Source organism: Aythya ferina (assembly GCF_964211825.1).
Source record: "Aythya ferina genome assembly, chromosome: 2".
Classification (NCBI taxonomy): Eukaryota; Metazoa; Chordata; class Aves; order Anseriformes; family Anatidae; genus Aythya; species Aythya ferina.
This window is the reverse complement of record NC_140297.1, coordinates 55,122,358-55,144,956: the sequence shown is the minus strand read 5'-3', so window position 1 is coordinate 55,144,956 and position 22,599 is coordinate 55,122,358. Positions and strand designations below refer to the sequence as shown.

At 37.7% G+C, this 22,599-nt stretch overlaps 1 protein-coding gene across 2 annotated transcripts in view; it reads left to right on the top strand.

Annotated features, from left to right (window-relative positions):
• RAMP3 (receptor activity modifying protein 3) overlaps positions 1-21,307 on the top strand; it is a 52,119-nt gene extending 30,812 nt beyond the window's left edge. For both annotated transcript variants that reach the window (XM_084511924.1, XM_084511925.1), the window contains exon 4: positions 19,707-21,307. In XM_084511924.1, the coding sequence (XP_084368050.1) occupies positions 19,707-19,962 (256 nt within the window). In that variant the 3' untranslated portion in view covers positions 19,963-21,307. The remainder of the gene's footprint in view (positions 1-19,706) is intronic.
• The last annotated feature ends 1,292 nt before the right edge of the window (positions 21,308-22,599 follow it).

Below are 22,599 nucleotides of genomic sequence, written 5' to 3'. Positions count from 1 at the left end.
ACTGTGATGAGGTCTCCCCTCAGCCTCCTCTTCTCCAGGCTGAACAGGCCCAGTGACCTCAGCCGTTCTTCGTACGTCTTCCCCTCCAGGCCTTTCACCATCTTTGTAGCCCTCCTCTGGACACTCTGCAACAGTTTCATGTCCTTTTTATACTGTGGTGCCCAGAACTGCACACAGTACTCGAGGTGAGGCCGCACCAGCGCAGAGTAGAGTGGGACAATCACCTCCCTTGACCTACTAGTGATGCCGTGCTTGATGCACCCCAGGACACGATTGGCCCTCCTGGCTGCCAGGGCACACTGCTGGCTCATATTCAACTTGCTGTCTACCACGACCCCCAGATCCCTCTCTTCTAGGCTGCTCTCCAGCGTCTCATCGCCCAGTCTGTACGTGCAGCCAGGGTTTCCCCGTCCCAGGTGCAGGACCCGGCACTTGCTCTTATTGAACTTCATGCGGTTAGTGATCGCCCAGCTCTCCAACCTATCCAGATCCCTCTGCAAGGCCTTTCCACCCTCATTCGAGTCCACAACTCCTCCAAGTTTGGTGTCATCAGCAAACTTGCTCAAAATACCTTCTATATATCTAATAATGATATCTAATATATAATAATATCTAATCCATATCTACCCTCTTTTAGTTTAAAACTGTTACCTCTTGTCCTATTACTGTAGTCCCTGCTAAAAAGTTGCTCTGCATCTTTTTTATAAGTCCCCTTTAAACACTCGAAGGCTGCAATAAGGTCTCCCCAGAGACTTCTCTTCTTTAGGCTAAACAACTCCAACTCCCTCAGCCTGTCTTTGTAGGAGAGGTGCTCCAGCTCTTTAATAATCTTTATGGCTCTCCTCTAGACCCATTCAAACAGGTCCATGTCTTTCTTATGCTGCAGGCCCCGGAACTGAATTCAGTACTCCCAATGGGGTCTCAAAAGGGCAGAGCAGAAGGGGAGAATAACCTTCCTTGATCTGATAGATACATATATATATATATGTATATTATATACGTATAATATACATATATATATTATACATATTATATATATATATATATATAATTTATTTTTTTTCTGTGCATCCCAGGATAAGACTGGCATTCTGGGCTGCAAGTTCGTGTTCAGTTTTTTGTCCACTGATAGCCCTGAGTTCTTCTCCACAGGGTTGCTCTCAATCCACTTGTTGCCCAGCCTATATTCATGTTTGGAATTGACCTGACCCAGGTTCAGGACTTTGCACTTGGCCTTGTTGAACTTCATTTGGTTCATATGGGACAGCTTCTTCAGGCTGTCAAAATCCTTCTGGATGACATCCCTTCACTCTATCATGTTGACAGCACCACTCAGCTTAGTTTCATCTGCAAATTTATGTGGGTGCACTCATTTCCACTGTCCATGTCATCTACAAAGATATTGAATAATACGGGTCCCAGTAGAGACCCTTGAGGCAAATCAAGATGTCGTCCTCAGAGTTTTGAAAGTGAACATCCAGCCAATTTCTTATCCACTGAGCGGTCCATCAATCAAATCCATGTCACTCCATTTTGTAGACAAGGATGTTGTGAGGAACAGTATCAAAAGCCTTACACATATCCAGGTAGATAGCAAAAATGTTGAATACCTCAACCTTTTCCGTGTCAATTGTAGACAGTAATCAGTAACAGAAAACAATCCCCATGGATCTTATTATTAAAGATAACATTTCAATATAAGCAATTTGTAAAAATTTTGTCTAAAGTTATTTGGTGGTAAAATAATGTGGCATAACCGATAGACTGGTATCAGTTATTCAATACAAATTAATTCACAGTATGTTTTTAGAGGCAACAAATATGCAAAAGAAGATAAATATGTTATGAAAATGAATACTTGATTACAAACATTTATGGTTCTTCTGTTTTGTTTTGCAAGACAGTTTCTACATGCTTGTTTTTCAAATGGATCCACCATGAATAATAGCAATAAGATTAACTCGTCAGAGGCAAAATCTGGATTTTCTTGCTTCAAGCTAGATGTGGTATTAGTCGTGTGGTAATCTGTTGACAGCACAATGAGGTATGAATTAACAGTATCCATTTATTCTGTATTCAGGGTCTTGTTTCAATTACGGAATTTTATTATCTAATGATACTTAAAAAAATAATAATAATAAAAAAAAGTATTGTACATGGTTAATTGACAAGGTTCTGCCTTTTCTGTTCATCCTTGCTAATGGTATGTAATTCAATGTTGGAAAGTAGTTCCAAGACAAGAAATGCTGTGTTCTGCACTCTTAAAGAGATCACTCACCTTTTCCAGCCTATTGAATAATTTGCAAAGGGCAAATAGATGTGTTACTATCTCCATTGATTATCTTGATGGCAATGTATAAAATGACTATAGTCACTAGGAAAAATGATACCCAAGAGATACAGCAGCTTTGTAAAACTGAGGATTTTCTTATATGGTAATAGCTGAATATATAAGGTATGGAAAGAACAAAAGTTTCCAAGGCATGGTGGGTAGGTGAACAATTAAAAGCACCATTCTTTTCAGCTTTCAAGAAAACAATGTTTTACATTTCTCTGGGGTATACAGATCTCCTTCACACATTTCACTGACTGCTGAGGTTGCCCATTTCATATTAAAGTGATTATCATTTCATAACATAGACATGTTTTAAGAAGAAGAAATGTTAAAACAAACATTTTGGTAACATGGATAAGAGAGAAAGATATAAGAAACTTTTTCTTGGATTTGGAATAAATCAGAATGGGGAAGGGTGAGGAAAACTGAAAGAAATAAATCCACCTTCAATGGTGTACAGGCTACACCTTCAAAACTCATGGGAAAATATAATCATGTACTTGAATAATTGTTAAGCAGGACTTTTCTATACACAGCTTAATCTTTATGCTATCATTTTCATTCCTTTCTAATGGTGTTACTGTTCCTCTAATTCTGTGGTTAATTTTTCATCAGTTTTGGTCTTGTTTGTGAACTGTCCAAGGGCAGATAACGATTTAAATAAAATGTTTGTTATTCAAACCTGAAAGTGAAACCACTTTTTCATTAATTTGTTACATAGTAGCAGTAACGGTACTCTACTAAGAATAGTAGATCTGAAGTTCAAGGTCTGTAATTTTAAGATCTTAGTTGCTTGACTTTTAACTCTATTATTTAAGGTACGATTTGAGCAGAAAAAAACTGCCACTCTCCTCCTAAAACAAATGCACTTTGTAATTAAAGGAATTTTATCTGTATGTATAAAACCCATACGTTTTTCTTAAAAATCTGAAAAAATCTATATTCTTATAGTGCTCAAAAAATCAAGTAAGGAGGGGTATAGAAATTGTGATGGAAAGTTCTGCTCAGAAGCAGATTATTCTTGTATTTAGTTTATTTTTCACCATACACACATGCAGCAATGGGTATTTCCTAGAGTCTTAGGCCTGGTTGAGCTGTGATTTTTGTTTTACAGCTGGATATAATCAAATGTTTCTCTCCCCTGATTCCACTTTAAGATATCATACTCTGGAGTTATAAAAGGCGTGTGCTACTTTGGACTATGTGAAATCTAATAACAGCTTCTACTCAGCAGATGACACTTCAGCAATGGAATCTGAAGCAGTTGTTTGTAAATGAAAGCTGAAATGAATATGGAGGGCTCCCATGCCTTTTGTTCCTTTTTTCCCTGTAATTTTCTTTTCTTTTGGTCAGAAAAATGACTAAAATCACAGGTGCTTTTTTGAATATCTGTCTGGAGGGCCAGCTGTGTAGTGCTGATCTGGATTAGAGCCACATTTTTCTACTTCTAAGTCAGTTTCATTTATGTACATGGGAAGAAAAGCCTAGAGCTGTTGCAATGATATGAGGAGTGTGCTGAGAACTACTAGCTCAGAGCAATACTACCGGGCAGGGAACTGGCTCTTTCCTCATGACTTTGGCTTCTCCACAAATGTTGGAGGACTGTATTGAACCTGATCGAATGTTCATTTTGTAAACATTGGTAGAATATTCATTATAGTATGATTGCTGGAGTTGGAACATTTTGAGAAGAGTGGTGTAAAATAAGCTGTTATTTTCAGCAGATTTATGAAGTGAATTATCAAAGTGACTGATGTGTTTGGGAGAAAGCAGAGTTGCATCAGCAAATGTCTGATGCTAGGGACTTACCTGCGTACTTGCATGCATTTAGTGCATTTGCACTCAGGTTGATTGGAGGGATAATTGTGCAAACAAATGGTGACTGATTGTAATATCTCAGGAAAGGAGGTAATCTTGGGTAGATACAAGGAAAGCATATTGTTTGGATGGTTCTCTGTCATTGATGGTGGCATATTTGAGCATAATTCTTGAATTGCTTTTTGATGACTCTCTTGATTCAGGTGTGGGATTCATCTATCCAGTGTACTAGTTGTCCTAGACTTACTTCCTAGCTAATAAAAGCATAAGGAAGACATCTTAAAAGAGATCATGTACATCATGCCCTACAGTTATTCCACTGTCTCCACTGACTATAAGGGCATCCCACTTCATAAGTGTGTGGAAGTTTTGAAATCTAACCTGACAAAAAATAGTGTGAATGTGTCTTCAAGTGGTGTTAGTAGCTTGGATCATGGCCGTTGTGAAGTTAGCAAGATCTTTTTCTCCTTCATTTTATTTTCTCTTTCTTTCTTTCCTTCTGATGAGTAAAATTGTATAATATTTACTTTTAAGCAAGTTTCAATGTGGGATCAGCAGAAAAGATGAGCCCACTGCTTCTCAGGGTTCTCATTGCCTTCATGCTTGGGCTTTTGAAGGATACACACTAGAAAACAATAATGATATTCTTAGTGAGACTGAAGGGGGAGGAAAAGCTGGTAGGAAAGAAGAAATTATTGGTCTTTATCTGCTTTTGCCTTTACCTTGACATATGAAATAATCTGAGTTGTATCGAGAAATAGCTGTTTGTAACAGAGAAAAAGCAGATGAGGCAGCAGAGAATGTGCATCTGTGATTTTTGGCACTGAGAAGTATCTATTAGATGGTCTGATTACCTGGGTCTGAATTCTGGTGTACTTCCTTGTTCCCTTGACAGGTTCTAATACAAGGTTCTAATACAAAGATTAAAATTTTAGATGTAAAATTTTAAATACTGATGAGTATAGTGACACAAAAACATGATTGAAATTCTTTACTATGAGGGTGGTGAGGCACTGGAACAGCTTGCCCAGAGAAGCTGTGGATGCCCCATCCCTGGAAGTGTTCAGGGCCAGGTTGGATGGGGCTTTGAGCAACCTGGTCTAGTGGGAAGTGTCTATGCCCATGTCAGGAAGGTTGGAATTAAATGGTCTTTAAACTCCTTTCCAACCCAAACCATTCTGTGATTGTATAATTCAAAGATGTATTTGAATACCTGTGCCAGAAACACGTCATCTCCTTTCATGAGAAACCCAAGAAGGTGAAAGGATTTCAATAGTTAACCAAGGTGACAATAGTTTTGAAACTTGATCTTTGAAACTTGGTTTTAAAGTTTTCATTTAATTTACAGAAGCACAAGCTTGAATTGTTTGATTCCAAGTTTATATGACCAGGTTATATGACCAGGGTGTTCCCTAGCATGTTATCTGGCCAATTGTATTCTTACATAAAGGATATTTTAATTGTGCTAGTTGGAATTGTCACACATTAATCCTGTTAATTTCAGAACTATACCTCACTTCTTTCTTTTCTTTCCTCCCTTTTCTGGTTTTTGTACTTTACATATGGGTGTGTCTTGTGGATATATGTTTTTGGAAAGTTAAAAAAAAATATCTAAAGAAAATGCTCTGAATTCAGATACTACTTCGAGGGGAAAAATTATATTGAAGATATCATGTTTTTACATGAAAAGTGTTGCAAAGTTTGCACCAGACAATAAGAGGGTGAGACACTAAGAAATAGTGAACAAGATATTTGATGAGCACTGAAAACACAGGCATCAAGTCTTGACAGATATTTTTGGTATCTGTCCAAAAGGCATAAGTTAGAGACCAGTGTAAGGGACTAGTCATACTGAAGTAGCCACTCAGCATTTCATGGGTCTTGAAAAGCAAACTAAAAAGAGAAGACAAAGAGTCATATAAAAAAAATATATCTTTGGAAGTAAACTCTGTGTGGGTCTATAAAGATTCTGATGTTTCCTTTTATCTGGTTAGCATGTCAACATTGTGGGTGTGCATGTGTTAGCAGATCATCTGAGCAAAAAAGCTGTTTTCTAGTATCAGGCTATTCATCTTTCTGAAGGAGGTATTGTTCCTTGGCAGAAGAACTTTTCTGCTGGGTTTGTCCAGCAGCAGGTAACCCAGTTTTGTCTCTCTGAATTCTGTGGTTGGAGACCGTTAGTGACAGAAGAGGTGTCTGCAGCAGTTCAGTTCCCTGTAACTTGTTCTATGTACTCATTGCAATCCCCATTCATTAGGGATGTGTCTATCAAAACTGTAGCATTTGATACCTTGAATTGAGTAAGAATTCAAAGTAATGTTCTTACTGCTAAACTGTAAATGTATTGTTTGTATGCACTGGAGATATTTTCCATGGGTAAAAATTTCCCATTGTAGAGACAGCAAAAAACAGAAGTTTTTTTTTTTTTTTTTTTTTTTTCTAAAAACAGAAGTTTTTAGAGAGAACTGTCCTTAAGTAATACTTCTTTTCCTCAAAACCATGCTATGTCACAGAGGTTTGGAAGTGCTCAGTGCTTTTACAAAATGTAGGATTTAAATGTGTTCAGAGTCAGAGAGATTAAGCTTCAAAGTAATACTCTAATATGAATTACACAGATTTTGGGGGAAAGTTTTTTCTTCTTTTCTTAAAGAAGAATCAGTGCTGAACAGCATTGAATTGTTCAGTATAATACTCTCATATCAAGATAACTGTCCTCACTTAGGATGTTTAATACAATTAATTTATCTGAGCCATTCAGCTACCTAGTGCTTTTGTACAATTTCTCCTTTCCAATATGATTTTGTATGAAGCAGGAGTTTTGTTCTTTACTGACTGTTAACAAGTGAATACCAGTTTATGCAAGGAAAGTCCACAGCTACCTGTTTTGGCTTTTTTTTTTTTTTTTTTTTTTAAATCTTGGCAGCTGCATAAGGGAGCTATGAGATAAAGATAATGATGACCGGGAAACCAGGAAATAAGTGATAATTATAAGAGTTTATCTGTGGTTGTGGTAGGGGTTTTTAAAGATGCAGTGTCACCATCTGACTTGTAAACTTTATGCAACCAAGGTTTTCCACATACAGGAAGGGTTTTGCTCAGTCAGAATACTCTGGGAAGGAAGACATATATTTTGTAACAGTATGAACTCAAATATAGCTTTCATGAACATTGTTCAGTGTCCTTTCAGTTTTGTTGTCTCTGACCCTTCTTACTTGAAGATATCAAGCACCCTTCCTTCTGTTGTTAGCTTTCATTTACATTCAGCTTTGTTTTTCTTGAAAGACTGGGGAAGCAGTAGCAGTCTTGGAACAATGAAGCTCAGTAATCTTGTACAAACGTTGCCATGACATTCCTTATTCCTTAGATTCTGTGATACTATTTTGAATATAAATGGGATGGGACTTGATCAACAAGGGCAAATACCATTTGTCTAGATGATGTGAATCTTGTTATTTTTAATTTTCAAGTAGTGCCAAAAACACGACTCACTTTGCAGAAACATAAAAATACATTTACTAATAAGAATGGATGTCCCCTATTGGCTACTCTTCTGCAAATGATCTATTTATTCAAATGAGATCAAACAGGTTTTCATCTCATCCATATGACTCATTGCTTTTGGAGTAAACTAGGAAACTATGCTTTCTTAGAGAAGAAAAAGGAGTCTTGCAGTGGATGTGTCCACCTAGAAGCTTCATCGCCAGATGGGATGTAATGTCCGCTCAACTGACTTCGTTTAAACCACATATATTAGTAATAATACCAGTCAACTCCATAGACAAATACAGTTGAGCAAATCTGTCTGCAAAAAAGAGGTACATGAACTTGTTCTGAGGCACATGTAGGTAAAGCTAAACCACATCTAATATTCAGGCTGGCTAATAGAAAGTTACAGTATTGTAATTGTGTTGCACTGTTAGTTTAGTGGCTCAAGTATAAACAGATCTACGTACTGAAAAAGCATCTTTTTATTTATGAGTCATTTCGTATAGGAATAGTGGTTATGGACTCATGTTGTATAATTATAAATACTGGGAAAGTTTCTGTGGTACAGTTACCAAAGTTCTTTCCAGCAAATAATTATTGAGAAACTATTATCTTGCTGCTTAGCCAGATTAATACTGTTTAGTCCCTGGCCACTTTATTAATGATATTAAAGGTAGGAGTTTTTGGACATTATGTAGGCCATATACATGGATTGTTTTTTACTGCCATTCCCACTAGAATGCCACCTCCTTTATCTGGGTATGGGTCTGGAACTGATGATTTAAATTGCAATAAAACATTATGGCTGAGGAATTCCACTCTAGGTCTGTGATTTGACTGTAATTTTGTTTATTTCTTTCTGCTATTGAATTTGAGGGTTAGGATTCTTTAGTGTGTTCAGTGATTTGGCTGGAGAAGGAGCTCTGTTCCTAGGGGAATGCTACATTTCTTTAGACCTAAGTTTAGCAGAACATGGCTATGGTTTTGCAGTGACCACTCCCACATAGCTCATCTAGATTTTCATCTTCATTTGAAAAAGTTAGATTGTCAGTAGCAGGATTAATATGATTGATGTGGGATTAATTCTCAAAGTATTAGGGCTAATTCATCGTTGTAAATTTTAATTAACAGGAGACCTCTTCCCTCCCCCTCCTCCCCCCCCCATTTTTTTTTTTTTTAATATTATTGATAATAATATTAGAGGAGGTATCTGTGTTTTTGTATGCATTTGGTTTAGTGTTGAGGCTTAGTTTTTCAAGCAGTTAGTTATTCAACAGAGATTCTACCCAGAGCCCCAGGCAAAACTACAAACTCTGCTGCTGTTCATGCAGGTTTCTGTCTTTTAAACTGTACCCATTAATCATTTTGCTTACTGTAAAACTAGCAGTACAATATGTCTTTCCAAAAGCAAAACTTCTGCATAGGGCCTGGAGAACAAGTCCTACGAGGAGCGGCTGAGGGAGCTGGGCTTGTTCAGCCTGGAGAAGAGGAGGCTCAGGGGTGACCTTATCGCTCTCTACAGGTACCTCAAGGGAGGCTGTAGCAAGGTGGGGGATGGTCTGTTCTCCCACGTGCCTGGTGACAGGACGAGGGGGAATGGGCTTAAGTTGAGCCAGGGGAGTTTTAGGTTAGATGTTAGGAAGAACTTCTTTACTGAAAGGGTTGTGAGGCATTGGAACAGGCTGCCCAGGGAAGTGGTGGAGTCACCATCCCTGGAAGTCTTTAAAAGACGTTTAGATGTAGAGCTTAGGGATATGGTTTAGTGGGGACTGCTAGCGTTAGGTCAGAGGTTGGACTCGATGATCTTGAGGTCTCTTCCAACCTAGAAATTCTGTGATTCTAGCCGAGGGTATTATAGGATAGGGTATTTGGTATTTAGCCCCTCAAATGCACAGTCTGTCACGGGCTTGTGTTCTTGCACCTCATGGGAAGTCATTGCTTCTCCCTCGTCTGTGTCAGAGTGTGATTTCCTGTGAGGAAATAACCAGTAACAGGATCTCCATTTCTGCCATGAATTACTTTGTTGCTGGCAAATTATGGATCTGTATTATAGTTGAGATTTGTCATCTATAAGACAAAGGGAACATTTGCTTCCTCTGTAAATAAATGAGTGAAAGGTATTAGATGAAACAGAAATTATTAGTCATACTATTTTTTTTTTCATATAACCATTAATAAAAAATAGAAACCATGTAAATGTTTGGATGTTTCAGTGCAAAAGTCGGTGTCTGAGATAGCAGTCTTACATTTTTTTTTATTATTATTATTTTTATTTTGTGTTACAATCCCATATTTAGAAACCAGTTGATTTATTTTAGTTAGCATTTCATAACTGCTCTCTGACTTTGAAACCAAAACTATACAGCCATCCAAAATGGTCTTATTTGCTTACTCATTTTTTCAGTACTATCTGGTCTCTTACTATCACTACAGGGATGCTTACTTGTGTGGCTTTTTGAATGAAGAAATTGTTAAATGATGCTGAAACTATGCCATATTTTTTTTGGCTGTTTTATAGCAGAAAATATAAAGGGATGGCTTTCTTTTCTTTGCTTAACCTATTACCTACAGTTGAAGCAGCACCACAAACAGAATTGAGAATGAGAAACATATACAGCTACTGTATCTTAATTTTAACACTTACATGGCAATCTAGTACAGGGATTGTTGTTATGTACTTGGGAAGTTTTTGGACTTCTAAACTGAGTGCATCCATTTGCATATGGCTCATACGGTCCCTATTAAGGTAGTCATTAGAGACTGCATTGTCTCTTGTGCACAGTATTTTTGTGAGGTTAGACAATACTACTTTAGCTTCATTTTACAGAGGGACAAAGAAGGAACGGAGATGTATAACTGAAGAGCCCATGCAGACTGTATTGGCAGCACCTCCCTTTCTTGAGTGTCTGCAGGGCAAGCTACCACAGTTCCTTGTGGTGCTCCGGCATAGTGCTGCACGGTGCAGTGGCTCAGAAGCTGATTCCTGAAAAGTACAGATCAGAGTGCTGGAGTGGGAGGAGTACAACAGAGCATAGAAAACTTGTTACCTCTGCAAAGTTAAACCACCCTTGCTTTTTGGTAATATGACCTGAATTCCCAAATAATTTTGGAATGATTGTAGCTGCAGTTCAGGTACAGACACTTTAGTAGCACCAAGAGAAGAGGGAAAAAACAGGACTTGCATATACTTCATAGGGAATTAATGTGTATCAAGTCATCTGTTTACTGCAGAATAACACACAATTTCAGGGGCTTTTAGTGACTATAGGGATTTCAGCAGTGCTAAAAATCTGTCTTTAAACAACTTACTGTAGTTCCCATAATGGCTCATGTCCCTCCAGATACAGACTACATACTTTAACTCTGCTCACAACATAAAATGAATAACAAATAACCCTTCCTTTCCCTCTTGCTGTTCCCTCTGTTTTCCATCAAATGTCAGTGTTACCACAGTATCTGCTGGTGTTGCATCAGGGCACAGAACAGGTATCAGACTTCCTAAAATAGTACCAGACCCAGTCTTTAATCCTGTTTGAATGTTACTTGTTAAGTTAATTCTGAATTGAGTTAGCCTGGCTGCTGCTGCAAATCTGAGGACATCTGTTTACTGAGGAGCTTATTAGCAAACAGATTTGGTATGTCTTGGGAGTTAACACAGAAATGAGCTGCTAGTTGTAACTACATTTTTATCAGCTGCTCTATCACCAAAGTTGTAATTTAACTTTATAAACTGAACAGTGGTTTAAAATCAGTGACTCACAAATGATCCTATTCTTACAGTAACATACAATTCTAAGCCAGAAATGTAGTGTACACTGTGCATGTTAATATTAATATAGCAGCTTATTATCTGTTGTGTTGAACTGGTGAAGGGATTTGCCTCAACTTGGCAAATTCCAATAGTACCCATGTTCACCACAGTGATAACTGCCCTTAATGTTTGCAAAAATCAAAAAGCATTTTTTCCAACAGAATGTGGTAGAAGATTGTTTAGCTTTCCATGGACCCTGAAGTTCAGTTGTATGTATACATGTATAAATGTATACATGCATAAAATCTCATTGCCAGCAGAATTTTGTTGTAACGGACATGAAAAGTATACATTTTTTATGTTCCTCCTGTAAATATCGAGTACACTAAAATAGCGTGTATTTGTTCATTGCTACATACATATTTCCTCTGAAAGCTAGCTCTAGAAGGATTTATTTGGAGTAGTTCTTCCTTCTTCATTTTAGTCCTTGTCCCTGAAGAGTTCATGATTAAATAGTGTTCTGACATAACTCGTTGCTCATGGAATAGGATAGTGAATAAAGGTTTTGACAAACTGCATTAAAGCCATAGTTCTTGAGCCAGATCACTGCATAGAGCAGAGTGACACTGCAATGTTGTAATAATTTCTAAGGATCAAACCAAACTCTTTATCTGGAAGGTACAATACACAAATAAATCTTTGCAAGCCAGTTTGCAAAGTGTTTCAGTGTTTGAATCCCATGATGCCAATTCCACGTGCTGCTCTTGAATCCTACATTTTCCATTGCCCTGCCCAGTGCCTTCCCTTTATCTCTGTTTCTCCCTCTGCCACAGAGGTAGGAATTCATGAGGTGACTGACAGCATCTGAGAACCAGTGTGGAATCTTCAGTATATTAAGTACATCTTTTTTCACACACTGTCAGTGATGGTGATGGCTACTTGGGTAGTGAGTGCATTTAAGATGTTGGCTACATATGGTTAAGTTTTTGCAGGATTAGGATTTCCATCCACCTAGTGTTTTGAATTTGCCTAACACGCAGGAGTTATGGGACTGTCTTCTGTTGCCATTGTATAACACTGGTTTCAGGGAACGTTCCCCCTCTAAACTGGTATTCCCCCCAAATGGATTGTGTTTACAAGTAAGTAATTATTAAAATATAGCTCAGGAGTGGTGGAAGGCGAAGTCCACTTCCTAGTAGTAGCTTCTGCCTTGGTAAAATTCCAGTGCTACTAGATCTCTGACTTTTATAGGGTAGTACCTGGTGTCAGGCTATATTTCCCTCCCTGTTCTAGAATTGCTTAATATGGTAGCTTCTATTGCCTATTGGAGATTAATATTATGTATATAAACTACTGTTTCAATTTACAGTTACTCTTTACATTTATCTTTTCTTGCTATACATTTTGGAAATTAACAAACTTTTAATAATAGTTATGTATTTGGGGGTTTTCTGTTAGATTTATTCAGTCACTTTTCATTTTCTGGCCAGCTGTTGATTTCAAGCCAAGAATGGAGATCTGCAATTATTTGAAAGGACATCATGTATTTATTATTTTCAAGCCAAGTGAGTAAATCTGTCCATTAATCAGTGGCATGAGTGTAAACCATACTTTATGATGTTGTCATTAAACCAGCAAGATTTTTTTCCACATTCATTTCCTTCCTTACATTTCGTGGTGTACTATTTTCTGTTGGCTGAATTCTGTACTAGAAATGCACAACAGCAAATCTGATTAGGAAGTTCAAGTGTTTCTGTGAGTACACTCCTCTTGGCAGACATCTTAGTAAGGGAATGGTGAGATGCAGTAACAAATCTATTTGACATGTTAAATGAAAAAAGCTCAGAAGCATTCTACCATATGTGTAGGTTCATAGCTGATAATACTAAGGCTTTCTTTTAAATGTAATGGTGAAACCTCAGCAGATAATTATTTTAAGGTTTGGAATATTATTTGAAATTCATCCAGACAGTTACAACCTTAAATTATGTACAATCTGACTAGATATCATACAAGATAATGGGGGGGGGGGGGGGGGGGAGGGGGGGGGGAGGAAGGGTGGTAGTGTTGTTTGGTATTTTCTGCCTCCACTTCAACTCAAAATGCTGTAAGAAGAGCCTTTCTCATTACATGTTATTTATAATTATTATTTCAGCATTTCTCATTCCAGTCTGGATGGAGGTTATGACAAGGATGATCATTCAGTCTGAACTGTAATGAAGCATGTGATTATGTCTAAGGAAATTTCTTGGTTGAATCTTTAAAAAAATAAGATGATTAAAGCATCTTTATTTACTGAAATGTGCCACACAATTGGTAGTACCCTGGAACAGTGATTCTAAATTCTTAATCTGGATTGTGGAGTAGCAGAAATGAGCACCCCTGAAGTATTTATTGCCTGATTTATGCCAAGACTTATTTATGCTACATAAAATTTCCCCCTATTTTCTGAATACTCATTAGACTCAAAATAACAAAAAATAACTCATATTGTGTGTACCTGTCTGTTTGACAGTAAGACCTTTCCATCATTGTATTGTATCACTAATAATGCAGATGATTTGTGTAAAAGAGGATAGTGTAACTGTGATGCTTCTTGTTTGTTTGTTTTTCTTAATTCCTGATCCATCTCATTAAGCAATAGCAAAACATCCCTGTCTGCATGTGTGCAGAGAGTCTCTGGGGTGGCCTGTCTGTGAGTGCTGGATAGAGGGCATTCTCTTACTAGAACTGCCAGTGGTCTACTGCCATTGGCCTTCAAAAATCCTTGTTTTGAATAACATGTTACATGGTACTCTGCGTTATAAGAACTGTTCTGGATTCTTTGAAAGAACAGTTTTTCACTGGAAAGTGCTTATTTGTGGAAGCTCTTAATGAAACAATCTATTTGGTTTCTTGGCCTCATTGTTAATAGAAATTTGGAGGAGGGAGTTGTATTTTGTGTGTGTGTGTGTTTGTAAATCAATCATCTCTGTAGTTTTTCTGTGCAGGGAGCTTGAGGAAAAAGGAGAAAGAATTCACCATTTTCCTCCCTAGGGATGTGGGAAAATGTGGATAAGATTCAAACCCTCCACTTCTGGTGCAATTTCCTGCATGATAGGTGGCTACATACTGTGAGATGGGCAAGATGCGATACATCCAGATGTCTATTTAAATAATGTGAATGGGTGACCCATGAAGCACTGTCCCATTAAGGGACATGTGTGCATTAGCATCCCTGATAAAAACAAAACAAACAAACAAACAACATTGTCCAGGTTCTTAGTTCTAGTTATATATATATATATATATTTATCAACAGTCCTGGCTATCGGGGGAGGTCCCAGTTGACTGGTGGCTAGCAAACATGATGCCCATCTACAAGAAGGGCCGGAGGGCAGACCCGGGGAACTATAAGCCTGTCAGTTTGACCTCAGTTCCAGGGAAGCTCATGGAGCAGATCCTCTTGGAATCATCACGCAGCACTTGCAGGGCAAGCAGGCGATCAGGCTCAGTCAGCATGGGTTTATGAAAGGTAGGTCCTGCTTGACGAACCTGATCTCCTTCTATGACAAAGTGACGTGCTGGGTGGACGAGGGAAAGGCTGTGGATGTGGTCTACCTTGACTTCAGCAAGGCTTTTGACACCGTTTCCCACAGCATTCTCCTCAAGAAACTGTCTGCTCTTGGCTTGGACTGGCGCACGCTTCATTGGGTTAGAAACTGGCTGGATAGCCGGGCCCAAAGAGTCGTGGTAAATGGAGTCAAGTCCAGTTGGAGGCCAGTCACTAGTGGCGTGCCCCAGGGCTTGGAGCTGGGGCCGGTCCTCTTTAATATCTTCATCGATGATCTGGACGAGGGCATCGAGTGCACCCTCAGTAAGTTTGCAGATGACACCAAGCTAGGTGCGTGTGTTGATCTGCTTGAGGGTAGGAAGGCTCTGCAGGAGGATCTGGATAGGCTGCACCGATGTGCTGAGGCCAACTGTATGAAGTTCAACAAGGCCAAGTGCCGGGTCCTGCACTTGGGGCACAATAACCCCAAGCAGAGCTACAGGCTGGGAGATGAGTGGTTGGATAGCTGCCAGGCAGAGAAGGACCTGGGAGTGATGGTGGATAGTCGACTGAATATGAGCCAGCAGTGTGCTCAGGTGGAGAAGAAGGCCAACGGCATCCTGGCTTGCGTAAGAAGCAGTGTGGCCAGCAGGGCTAGGGAGGTGATCGTCCCCCTGTACTCAGCTCTGGTGAGGCCGCACCTTGAGTACTGTGTTCAGTTTTGGGCCCCTCACTACAAGAAGGACATGGAGGTGCTTGAGCGAGTCCAGAGAAGGGCGACGAAGCTGGTGAGGGGCCTGGAGAACAAGTCCTACGAGGAGCGGCTGAGGGAGTTGGGCTTGTTCAGCCTGGAGAAAAGGAGGCTCAGGGGCGACCTTATTGCTCTTTACAGATACCTCAAAGGAGGCTGTAGCGAGGTGGGGGTTGGTCTGTTCTCCCACGTGCCTGGTGACAGGACGAGGGGGAATAGGCTTAAGTTGAGCCAGGGGAGTTTTAGGTTGGATGTTAGGGAGAGCTTCTTTACAGAAAGGGTTGTTAGGCATTGGAATGGGCTGCCCAGGGAAGTGGTGGAGTCACCATCCCTGGAAGTCTTTAAAAGACGTTTAGATGTAGAGCTTAGGGATATGGTTTAGTGGGGACTGTTAGTGTTAGGTCAGAGGTTGGACTCAATGATCTTGAGGTCTCTTCCAACCTAGAAAATTCTGTGATTCTGTGATTTATATATCTTGGTTATATATAAAATATAAATATATATATATAATTACAAAAAACTAACCATGTGATTTTTACTATCTGTTTAAGTGGAAACGTAAAGTACTGGGGAAAAAGTATTTGCACTCTGAAAATTATAGTATTTTTCTAGAATATTTTAAATATTTTAGACAGTTGTTTTACAGCTCAGAGACAGCTTCAAAGAGTATTTAAGTGTTTTTTTTTTTTTTTTTTTTTTTTTTTTTTTTTTGTTCTTTGAAAGTGAGTATTTTAAATAATATGCATTATGAACAAGTAGTTGGTTCCTTAATAAAATTTATAGTGATTCTCCTGAGCATACCAGTGGAAATCATATCTTTATATGAATCACAGTGCACAGACTACGCTTAGTTTTTGTTCTTCAGTAGCAGCCTAGTAAATTGAGCTGAAACTCATGGCTATATTCATTTTTCAACCCACTACTCACAAAGCTTGTGATATGGCTCCCAGTGAATATACCTTTTCTGAGTATTAACTCAGAGGGTTAATTTTCTGAGGGTCTTTGTAGCTAGCCTGAAAGAGATGAAAATGTGGCTCAGCTCAGAGAATAATAGCCTTCCCACACATCTTTATAATCTGAGATGTGAAGTATTGGAGCTTGTACTACTGTACTGCTTTCCAATTACTTGTTCTGGGAATAAGTAGAAAATTGCATTTTTCTTTTCCTTTCAAAAAGTGTGTAATTTTTATGTATTTGTGTTGAAGTACCTCCAGTCAGGCCAGAATTTCATTGTGATAGGCATTTTTTTTTTTTTTTTTTTACAGATAGAATGGTTTTCCTACTCTAGCCTTTACAATTTGAATAAAGGGAATTACATAAAGCATAAGACAATGAAGCATAAGAAAATAAAATTTGCATTAAATATTTATTAAACAAACAAAAAAACACTTGCAAACTAATTGATCAGCTACAAAATGCCCATCCTATTGTAATTAGAGTTCAGTTGCTCCCTTATAAAGCAGCTGTTACACAGTACCATGCAGAGATATTTTTTGTTAAAATGTGAGCTTTCTGTTGTAGTGTATAAGCTCTAAATTGCTAAATTGCACCAACATTTGAGTGAATTGAGCTTTACTATCAGACGCATAGTTCTCAAATAGCTGAATTTTTGTCTTATTCACATTCTACAATTGAAAGGAAAAAGAGTTACAATGCAGGTAACCTTTTTATTTTAAGAGAGAGTATTAAGAGAAAGTGGTGAGGAATAAAAACTATTAAGATAATGTTTATATTCTATTTTGTCCCTTAGGGGATCAGTCCTTCAGTATAATATAACTCCCAAATTATTTTTATCTGGTCTTTTGGCATCACTTAAGCAGATTTTTCTGGCTATGTTTGGGCTTGAAGTGCAAAATGAGTGGATGATTACACCATCTAACATTTAAGAAAAACAAAACAAAACAAAACAAAAAAAAACAAACAAACAAAACAAAACAAACAAAGAATTTGTGGAAGAGTAGTGAACTTCCTACACCACTTCATGATCATCAAGGGAAAAAAAAAAAAAAAGCATAATGAAATCTTAGTTTAGGGTCCATTTCTGTGAAGTCTGCAGGTTACCTGGATTTATTGTTTTTGTTACTCTACACAATCAGACAGGCAAACTGAGGTGGCTGTGGCAGCAAGGAGCTGGAGCAGTTTTGGTGGAAGAGGCTTGCTTGCAAGTGCATGGCACAGAACAGGGCTGGAACAGAGCCTAGTGCTCTCTGGAGCCCTGCCAGATGTCTGTGCTAGACAGAACATTGACCTGTCTGGGCAACTCGATGTTAGCTCTGCCATGTCGGCATTGTAGTCCGTCAATCCTCGTAGACATGCCCTTAGATGTATTTTATTTCAGGTCCTCTGGGACTGTCTCTTCCATATTCAGCTAGACATCTTTAGATTCTAATTTAGTCCAAGAACAAAGAGAATGGATGCAATAGGGTCACATGGAAGAATGGCACTAATGAAATAACAAACAGCTAATATTTATGTTTTATTTTTAGCTTATTTCCTGTTTTTCTTTTTGGCTGCGGCTGCTGACCTTGTCACAAAAGCTTCCTTTCTAGTTGCTTTGCTTAAAAATATACATACACTGTGCATGTATGCATCTGCGTGACAGAGCATCAAGTTGTGGACTTGTGAGACTATACCAGTATAAACTCAAACTCCACAAGAATGAAAATGGGGCTGCAGAAGAAACTTCCTGTGAGGCCTCTTTTCCTTCTTGGAGAATGTTACTGTGCAGCCTGTATTTCCATTTTGTGCTCTTGTAGCAGGGGCAGGCAGACCCCTTTCTCCTTAGAGACTGGCGTCTTCAGTCTTACCCAGACACTGAATATCTCTCCTCCGCTACTTCATAGCAAAGGATGGAGTCAACATCTGTCCCCAGTGATATTTCACGTAAGAAAGAGTAATTAATCAAGAGTTACCTTATTTAAGCATACTAAAAGAGAGGGTAGGGCTTTCAAATAATAATACAGAATGCTATCCCTTGAGGTATCATGTGGTTTCTTGTTCTTTCTATTTTTTCTTTCCCTTTGAAGTGAGTTTACTGAGTCACATAAGACTAAAAGATATATATAAAATTATTTCTTCCCCTATTTATGTACTGACCAGAAGCTATTCATCTTCTTAATTTCTAATCTCTTCCCCCATACTCCATTTGCTTCCTGATTTTTTTTTTATTTTTATTTTTTGGCTTACAATAACACCACAAAACCCATTCAATTACTCGTTTGGGCTAATTGTTTGTTATTATTATTATTTTTTTTACTAAGAGGGGAAGCCATTTCTCATAAATACAAGTAATCCCTCTACAAGTAAGTTTCAACACATGCTGTGTTGAAAAAAAAAAAAAGTCATTACAAGGGGTTCCCAATCTTTCATGAGTATTGAGAACATACATAAAGAGAAATGATTTTTTTTTTTTTCCTGTTGGGCATTTGCTGGAGTTGAGAAGGTTGTCAAAGATAAAGGTTGTCAAAAGCTGACTTTTTTGTGTGTTTATTTTCCCATTGTCTTCTTGCTGCCTTGGGGTGCGACAGAACTGAAATTATTACACAGTAATGTATGCTGTGGCTAAATTCCAACATCATATCATCATTGTTGCCACAAACTCATGTCTAATGATGGATGAGGCACAAATTATGCATATTTTGCTCAAAAAGTCCTGTTCATGACACATTTGTGTGCATGTTTTTTAATGATACTGTAGATGTTTCTATTGAGGGGTTCTAATTCTGCAGCGCTTAAATGACTTTAGGAGGTCTGGGCTGTAGTAACTGTACCCCAAAGACAGGGTTTTGATCACTGTCTATCCAGAAGCTCAGTATTTCATATGAAATCTCTTGGTTGTATGAGTACAAGTTAGTCAGTTCTCCCTCTGGCTCATTATGTTGTGTTTGGTACCCACAGTCTCCATTAAAGTTACTTCAGCAGAATATCTACATGATAGACCCAACCTTACAGATTGCACCCATTTTTGGTTTCTGTAAGTATAATATACATATGTGTTCTATTTAAAATTTTCTTCATTTTCTTCTTTTCCTAGGTATTACGATATCTTTACGCAGTGCACAGAACATGAAGCCTTCTACGCAAGTTGCTTTTGGCCAAACCCCCTTGTAGAGGGCTTTATCACTAGAATTCATAAACAATTCTTTTCAAACTGTACTTCAGAAGATGTTCTCTGGGAAGATCCGCCAGATGAAATTCTCATAACTCTGATCTTGATCCCAGTCATGTTAACATGTGCCATGATAACACTGGTAGTATGGTGCAGTAAGAGAAGTGATATCCTGGCATAAGTTGTTCCCTTGGGCTTTCTTTTTCCCATTTCCTTCTTCCAAAAAAAAACCCAAAAAAAACCAACAACAAACCACAACCAAAAAAAACAACAAACCAACAAACAAACAAAAAGCTAAGAAAGGAGGACAGAAAGACAAACTCAACATAAAGATTTCAGATCTGCAAAAATGGAACCTGTGCAATGCTGAGATAGAGGCAGTGCTTCTGTAAACAACTACTTCTGCCAAAAATAGTGCTGCTGAGCTTGGCCATTGGTGTTGCTGGTGCAAAGCTCTCTACTACCATCAGGTGTCATCATCTTGGAATTCATAGGCAATTCTCAGAAACAGGGGAGTCTCCGAGCAAATGGACCCCTTAGCTGCAAGAGAGAAAAAGTTACTTTCCCATGGGTAAACCTGTTTTGTAAACTAAGTTTTTCAAAACTGTATGTAAGTGTATGTACACACAGTATAACATTAACTATTGGGGAGGTGATATTTCTTGAGTTTTCATTCAGGACACCTGAGGTTTTCATCTGTGAACTTTGCGATTTGGATGGAAGATCATGAGCAAAGGAACTGAATGTGGATATGTAAACAAGTGGCAACTTTTCTAGAAGATAGTTACAAACATCATTATCAAGAACTGGAAATATTGTATTGGCAAATGGAATAATTTATGTGTCCAGTGACTATTCACACAGGAGAAAAGTCACACCACATTATAAAATAGCTTAGGAAATGCCTTTGAGCATAGTTAGTTGGAATTCTATGGCTTACAAACTCTGGGAAGGATACAGTTCTTACTTACAGAAAAACTGCAAGAGGATGTTAGTTGGTTGTAAATGCACTAAGGAAGACACTTTGATATACCAGACTCTTTATTTTTCACTTTTATAATTCTTATTCTTGATGACTTGTGTTCACTGTAAATTCCCTGTTCTCACTTCAGTTTGTGGAAGTGACATCCTACAAATAAACACAAAGGTGTGATGCTGATTGAGGTGCCTTTCAGAGGATGATTTTGTACATAAAGCAATTTTCATCCCATGAAGAGTGTGGAAATTGAAGTATGAACATCAAAAGAAGTATTAACATAGCTTGGAATAGACATAGGAGCAAAGAGAAGAAAAATCCACTAAAAAGTCTTATTATATAAAGCTATTCCTATGTAACAATTTAAATAAACATGGCCAAAATAATAATAATAAAAAAATCTGTGTTTGTATTATAAACCTTTCTTTTCTGTCATTTCAAGAATGGCTTCCAAAAGCTCTTCTGTTATAAGTGACCCAAATCTGTTACAAGTAACTGTTTGTTTTCCTATACCTGATACAGATAAATAAAATATAGTTTGAATGGAAAAGTAATGGTCTTTTATATCTACTCTAGTTAGATTTTCTCCTTTAAGATTCTGGCCTGGTGTCTGAAGTCTGTCTGTATGTGGAGTGTTTTCCAGGTCTGAATCAAATTAGAAGCACTCCCATTATAAAATTGTGTAGATACATAAAGGACACCTGTAGCTGTATTGTTTTGTTTTCACATCCTTTCACAAGAGTTGAACATGCTGGGTTGTTTTTCCATTACCCTATGTGGTAGAATGATTCATTTCATAAGGTGTTTCCTGTGTATTTTTCCTTTTTTTTTTTTTTTTTTTTTTTTTTTTGTTTTTTTGTTTTTTGTTTTTTTTTTCATTCACTGGAACCTAATAGAAAATTGCTATTTGTAAAAGAAGAGCAAAATATATACTAAAGATTTTCTTTTACTTTTCAACTTAACTATTGTTTTACGTATTAAAAAGTTCTTGTCCTCCAAAACCAGTGGTGAACAAAAGAAAACAAACAAACAAAAAATCCAAAACAACAAATAAACAAACACACAAAACACCCAAAACCCACAAACATTCATTTGAACCAAAAGACTCATCAACCATTTTGTGTGGCCAGAACCAAATAATTTTATTTTTGCTTTCATAGAGTTTCATTTAACTCATTTCATTTTAAATCTAAATAAGTTTAAAAGCAAAACAGTTATTTGGAAACATATAGTAAAAATTCTTACTTTTTCATAAACACATTTATTTCAATATGATTGCCTTATTTCATGCAAGTTCTTGTCCAGTTCTGGCTCATTTGAAACCACGTTCAACTAATCAGCTAGTCACCTGATAGGTATGAACCAGTCTAATTCAGTATAAAACAGATGGGCTTAGGAAATAATTGGAGTACTGTCACACTGATGACATCTTACTGCTAAATATATCTTTAAACAAATGCCATGTTTTAATGGATTTTGTTTAATTTGAAAATAAAACCTACAGTGAAGGTTTCAAAGTGTGTAAGAAATGTAAGATTTAAAGAACAGTGGATTTTCCTTCATGTGCATGTACTGGGGTAGGGGAAGAATTCTACATCTGTTCTGCACTTTGGATATGGAAATATAATCTGTGTGTGTATGTGTGTGTGTGCGTGTCTGTCCCATACTAAGTAGGATCTTGCATTTTTTCTTAATACATTTGATAGAAGGGCAGATAAGCTCAAACATTGCATGGGAAAAGACATCACTAATTTAGTGCAGCCTTGGTGGTTAAATCTGTAGAAACACTGCTAGTGTTTGTAAAGAAAAAAGCAAGCACAGCGTCCAGTTTTTAACCATTGT